The following is a 6932-nucleotide window of genomic DNA, read 5'->3' as shown; positions in this document are numbered from 1 at the left end:
GCATGTGCCCTGACTGGGAATCGAACGGCAACCTCTTGGTGCATGGGTCAACGCTCTACCACTGAGCCACACCAGTTGGGGCAAATATCTGTCTCCATTCTATATATCTCTAAATATATAGATATAAATATTAATCTGGATATGGACATGGACCTAGAAATTGACACACAAATATATCAACATTGATTTCAACACAGATGTGACATTGATGTAAACATAGATACATGTGTAGAAATGGATATAGATGGAAGAGAGAGAAAGAGACATAAATATAGCTATAAATACAGGTACATAGATATAATTATATCTGGGGCTTCACTCATTCTTACATCCTGAGATGCTGACATTTTCTGCCCATTCCATTTTTTATGCCATCTGCTTCTTACTGGATCACGGTTGGAAGAACACCTAAACAGGCATCTGGTGTACAGTAGGCATTTAATAAACAGCAACAGTCATCCGGTCACTCATTCATTCTACAAACACGGATTGAGTACTCCCAGTGTGACATCAACTATGACAGGCCCTGGAGATGTGGCGTGTGGGTGGGCACACAGTGGTAATAGTACTGGAGAATGTCTATCGACGGGGTGGAAAGAACCAAGTCCTTTGACGTAGGACTTGTTTTGATCATCACATGCACACACAACATTAGGAAGTAGATACTGCTTTCGTGCCTCATCTAAAGAAGAGAAAACTGGGTCAGAGAGGAGAAACCTGAATGCAGAGCCCACCCACCCAATCACTGTGGTCAATAGCTAGTGTTCTCATTTTGTACAATAAGGCCCTTAAATGGCTACTGTTGCTTTTGTTATTGAAGCTCGGCAGCCATACAGGAAGGAGCACAGGTCACAGGCACACAGTTCATTTTAGCTCCCCTGACATAACCAGGAGTCTCGGGCTTTGGGGAAGTGTGGTGAGGACACAGTAAGACATAAAGGTGAGGATGTGGGTGGGGGAAATTTTCTGGGGGCCTTAAATGACAGGGTGAAGAGTGTGGATTTCTTATATGGGTAATAGGAACAGATAGAATCCAGCTCCTCTGGGACATCTGGAGGCAGATGGGTCATGGGATGGAGAAGCCCAGGAAGAAGAAATATGGTGGCGGACCTCAGCCTCCCGGGAATCAGAGGCTGCACACTCTCCACCTCCCTCTGCTTCCACAGAGGGCAAGAGTTGGTAATGAGTGGAATTCTCCATGGGTTGAGTCCTCAGGGCTCTCATTTTATGACCAGAGTCAAAGATTGAAATCTCTGGTTTCTCTGATCCCAGTCAGCCCTGGGAGCTCCTGGATCAAGGGCATAGTCAGAGCGTTGTCCTCCACTCCAGACAAACCAAGAAGCAGAAGGTGAGGTGGTCCTCTGTGAAGGGTCAGGGCTTCAGGTTGTGAGTGGAGAGAGGATTGGGCTCTGCCTGATTCTGTGATGCTGGGACAGTCACAGCCACTTTCCAGATGTTGATGATAATTTCTAGTAGTGCATCATGGTATTATCATTCTTTGATGGTGATGATGATGATGGTGATGGTGGTGATGAGTTTAATGATCATTGCTTATAGTTACTGAAGGCACACTGTGTCCCAAGGCTTGTACATAATCTCAATGAATTCTCACAACAGTCTCACAGGGTAGACACCATTGTTATAATCAGCTTGCAGGTGAAGAAACAGTGGCTCAGAGAGGTTTAGTAACTCACTCAGCCAGACCCTGGCAGAGCTGGGGTTTCAGCCATCTAGTTGGCTTGAAAGCCAGCTGCCTGAAACCTTTGGCACCTACTCTTTTCCAGGCCTTCCTCCCACCAGCTCTGAGCCACAGGTATTGTCCCTCTCTTTTTCAGGTGAGGGAATGGAGATCTCATCAAGGTTAAAACACTTGCCCAAGGTCTCACTCTGACTGTTTTCATCCTAGCACTTGGTGGGATGGTTCAGCTCTAACTCCATCCTCCCATTTAATGTTGTCGGCATTAAACCTGCTTCAAGGAACAGCTTCAAGGCAGAGTTTCTCTCCTGTCCACAGGTGAGCACCCTAGGTGGGTCTGGGCTTCATGGAAGGAGATGCTGGGTCATTCTGCATCATGTACTGAGGTGGGGTGGGGTCATCACAGGAACATTAATAGCCCGTGCGTGGAAATCATATTGCAGGAGGCACACAATTCCAGAGAGAGCGATGTCCTCAAATAGAGATGTGCCAGGTATGAGTCAGGCACTGGGCACTGAGTGGGGACCAGGGAGGGGAAGGTCTCTACCCTAAAACAGTGTCATTGAGAGGTTTATGTGAACTTTTCCTATCTGGTGGGACCAGCTAGAGAATGTGAGAGACTTTTATCAGATTTAAAATATTCTAGTTGTTCCAAGGACCACTGGTGAAACTCCTCGGCATAGCCTAAAAGTCCCAGGAGCCTTGGCCGCGTAGCTCAGTTGGTTGGAGCAGCATTCTGATTCACTAGGTCGCAAGTTTGATCCCTGGTCAGGGCACATAAAAGTGTCAACCAATAAATGGAGAAGCAAGAACAGAGAGAAAATGGGCCACAGAAGAGAAAAGTCCGACGAGGGGAATGACACGCCAAAGGAAGAGGGCAGTTGAGGAGTTCTCAGAACCAAGGGGAGCTCCATGAGCGCTGAAGCTGCTGGGCAGCAGCCATTTCAGCACCACGGATAGCGCCCTCCCGGGCGCTGTCCAGGGCGGCCGAGTGGTTCTAGTTTCAGCACCAAGGACAGCTACCCCGAGTTGGTGTCCTGTGAAGCCGAGGGGGTGGTTCTCGTTTCAGGACCACGGACAGCTCCGAAAAAGCGCTATTGGACTGAAGGGGACAGAGTTGAGCATGCTGAGCAAAATAAGCCAGGCAGAAACTTCCTCAAATGCCCCAAGGTACTTCACCCCTTATAAATTTCACACATAGCCCTGGTCCTGGTTGGGGTCGCACCGGATGTAGCTTGTCTACGTGTCTCTTTCGCATCAATATTTCCCTCTTTCCCTCTCTCTCTCTCTCTTTCCCTCCCTCCCTTCCTCCCTCCCACTCTGTCTGAAGATAAATAGAAAAATATTCTCAGGTAAGGATTTTTAAAAAATTAACAAAATGCTATTAACCTCATGGTTTCATTTAATTTTTTCAGGAATTAGATGGGTCTTCAGGCATCACTCACACAGACCAAGGGCATGATTCGTAAACAATGCAATCTCATGCAAAGCGCCAATGGGTGGTAAAATCAGATAGAACTGAGTTGAAAAACCCCGTGTTCTCACTTCGTACTTGTAGCCTCTGGGAACTTCAGGGTTATTTTGTTTTGTTTCGTTTGTTTGTTTTGTATTTAATAATTTTAAAAATGGCACCTGCTTTGCAGGGTAATAAAAATGAATAAAATACTTTATTAAAAGAGCCTACCCTTGACATAGATATATACAATAAATGTTATCTCTATCTTTATAACAAGAGACTGGGGGTGTAATAAGGTCCTCTGTAGAAGAAATCAGGAATCAAATTTCCATTGTTCCCCACCACCACCACCCTAAAATATCACCACAGCTGACTTACTTTGCTAATAGATGGTGGTAAATTTTAATAAATGATATCACGTCAATAGAGAAACCCCAGAATAGGGAGATAAGAATTTTTTTCTACCTCAAAATGCCCATGAGAACCACTAAAGTTCATGAGAACTTTAGAATTGTTTTTTTTTTAATTACACCTATAAAGAAACTGATCCAATTCTCATTTGTTTATAACTTTCCCTTTCCTTTTTTAAATCCTCAGCTGAGGATATGCTTATTGATTTTTAGAGAGGAAGAGAGAGAGAGAGAGAGAGAGAGAGAGAGAGAGAGAGAGATTGTCTCCCATATGCTCCAGAACTGTGTATCAAACCCGCAAACTAGGTATGTGACCTGACCTGGAACTGAACTTGCAACCTTTTTGGTGCACAGGATGACACTCCAACCAAGTGAGCCACGCAGATTCTAGCCCCTTTCACTTTTTTATTGTACACCTCACATCTCATGGAAGCCAACATCATTCTCCCCATTTCAGAGAAAAAACTAAGACTTGTAATTAGTAGATGAGGCAGATATTTCTGACCTCAAGGTGAGTGTTCTTCAAACCACTCTACTGATGTCCTTCCGAATCAACACCATCAGAGAATAGAGGGAAGGTCAGCTAGGAAGAGTCCCAGTACTCCCAGCCAACATCCCAGAAGTGTGATGCCTGAACACCCGACTTTGATTGGCCGGGCATTGAATAACACTGAGCACCTACAATATACCAGACAATAAGCTTTTTACACTAGATGCCAGCGATACAGGTCTGAGTCCAACATACCCAGTCCCTTCCCTCAGGCTTACAACTGAGTTGGAGAGACACTAGATCACAGAACAAATGCACAATAAATGGACAGAATAAGAATCACTCTGAAAGGGAGTAAGGGGGTGTGGGGATAGAGAGTAATGACAGGGCTTGAGAGCTGATTCTCAAGGAACTCTTATCTGAAGATAAGACATTGAAAAATGTATGCCAAGTATGCTGAGGATTCCCAGAAATAAGAAAAGTAAGAATAGGGAGAAGGGTGCTCTGGACACAAGGAATTTTATGTGGGAATTCTGTTTTTGTTTGTTTGTTTTTAATCCTCACCCAAAGATATGTTTGTTTGTTTTTTAGAGGGAGAGAAAGTGTGTGTGGGACAGAGAGAGAGAGAGAGAGACAGAGAGAGACAGAGAGAGACAGAGAGAGACAGAGAGAGACAGAGAGAGAGGGAAGAGAAAACACCGATCCTGTTTGTGCCCTGATCAGGAATTGAACTCACAGCCCTTTTGTGTACATGATGATACTCCAACAAACTGAACCACACACCAGGGATATGTGGGGACTTTTTAAGGCATGAAGTACCTTGGAGCATTTGAGAACGTGAAAGGTGCTCACGGGGCTTCTGTAGATGGGGGAAGAGGACTCATGACATGCAGGGAACCTGGAGCAATAGGCAGGAATCTGAAATCATGGGGGGCTTGAAGACCAAGAAAAGGAACATGATACTTATTGTAAAAATAATGGACAACTCTGCCGGTTTTAACAGGAGAACGACCCTATGATCTATGATTTTTGAAAGACCCCACTAGCTGCTACATGAACAAGAACTGTGGAGGGAAGACTGGAAGCAGAGGAACCAGACAAGGTCATTTCCTGGATGCAGGTGAGACAATGGCTGGATCTCAGGTGAAGAAGGTGTAGAGATGGACATTTGCAACATATTTCAGGGGTGTATGTTGTTATCAGATGGAGAGGCCCGTGGAGCTGGGCAACATGACCAGAGTCCAAGGGTTTGTCTTGCTGGGTTTGTCCACGAGGCCAGACATGAGGGATGTCCTGTTTGCTGTCTTCCTGACTCTCTACCTGGTGACCCTCCTGGAGAATACACTGATCATCTACCTCGTCTGCACTCACAGTGAGCTCCACAAGCCCATGTACTTTTTCCTGGGCAACCTGAGCTGCCTGGAGGTGTGTTATGTGTCAGTGACCATGCCCAGCCTGCTCCTGGGGTTGTGGAATGGACCGAGCCATGTGCCCTTCACAGCCTGCATGACCCAACTCTTCTTCTTCATCTCTCTCATCTGTACTGAGTGCACCCTGCTGGCCTCCATGGCCTATGACCGCTACGTGGCCATCTGCCGTCCACTTCACTACCCGCTGCTCATGAGGCCCCAGGTCTGCCTGGGTTTGTCCTTGTCCTCATGGCTTGGTGGGCTGCTGGTCTCAGTGGTCAAGACATCATGCATTGCTAGCTTGACCTACTGTGGCCCCAATGTCCTCAACCACTTCTTCTGTGATGTCTCCCCTCTGCTCAATCTGTCCTGCACTCACGTGGCCCTGACAGAGCTGGTGGACTTCATCTCCGCCATTGTCATCCTCTGGGGTTCCCTCCTCGTGGCCATAGCCTCCTATGTGGCCATCGGTAGGGCCGTGCTCCATATGCCGTCAGCCGCAGCCCACCGCAAAGCCTTCTCCACCTGCGCCTCCCACCTGGTAGTGGTGGGGATCTTCTACTCGGCCACCCTCTTCATCTACGCCCGTCCCAGCCGCATCGAGGCCATGGATCTCAACAAGGTGCTGTCTGTCATCTACACGGTGGTCACGCCCATGTGCAACCCTGTCATCTACTGCCTGCGGAACAAGGAGGTCCAGGCAGCCTTCCACAGAACACTGTGCTGGTCCCGAGGCTGACCCGCTGACCTGGGCATGGGGTGCTCTCAGGCTATCAGTAGTTTATATTTTTATTGAGATATAATCCACAGACCATATATTTTACTGTTTAAGAATGTACAGTTCTTTCCTGGCCAGATTGGCTCAGCAGTTAGAACATCAGCCCGCGGGCCAATGTGTCATGGGTTCAATTCTGGCCAATGGCACATACTTCGGTTGTGGATTGTCCCTGGCCCTGTTCAGGGTGATGCAGGAGGCACCCAGTTGATGTGTCCTTTTCACATTGACGTTTCTCTCTCTCTCTCTCTCTCTCTCTCTCTCTCTCTCTCTCTCCCTCTCCCTCTCCCTCTCCCTCTCCCTCTCCCTCTCCCTCTCCCTCTCCCTCCCTCCCTCCTTCACACTTATCTGAAGATGTCTGGGGTTTTCTGTGTATTCACAAAGTTGTGCGGGTATCACCACTACCTAATTCCACATTTTCATCTCCAGCGGAAGAAACCTCTACACACTAGACACCACTCCCAATCCCCTGCCCCATAGCCCTAAGGAACCACTAATCTATCTGTCTCTGTGGATCCGTCTGTTTCAAACATTTCACATAAATGGAATCATATCACATTTGGCCTTTTGTGTAGCTTCTATCGCTTAACATAATGTTATCAAAATTATGGTTGTCCTAGCAGGTGTCAGTGTTTCATTAATTTTTATGGGTGCAGGGGATGTGCTGAGGCCAGAGGAGCCTGGAGAGGGAGGAGG

General features: G+C 47.0%; 1 protein-coding gene across 1 annotated transcript; it reads left to right on the top strand.

Moving 5' to 3' along the window:
• Positions 1-5255: 5255 nt before the first annotated feature.
• On the top strand, positions 5256-6200 carry LOC118638795 (olfactory receptor 5). Its single transcript, XM_036274918.1, has one exon. The coding sequence runs from the start codon at positions 5256-5258 to the stop codon at positions 6198-6200; it is 945 nt and encodes a 314-aa protein (XP_036130811.1).
• Positions 6201-6932: the final 732 nt, after the last annotated feature.

The sequence above is a fragment of the Molossus molossus genome, unplaced genomic scaffold (genome assembly GCF_014108415.1).
Source record: "Molossus molossus isolate mMolMol1 unplaced genomic scaffold, mMolMol1.p scaffold_m16_p_21, whole genome shotgun sequence".
Lineage (NCBI taxonomy): Eukaryota > Metazoa > Chordata > Mammalia > Chiroptera > Molossidae > Molossus > Molossus molossus.
The sequence above is the reverse complement of the archived record's forward strand: the minus strand, read 5'-3'. Positions and strand labels throughout refer to the sequence as shown.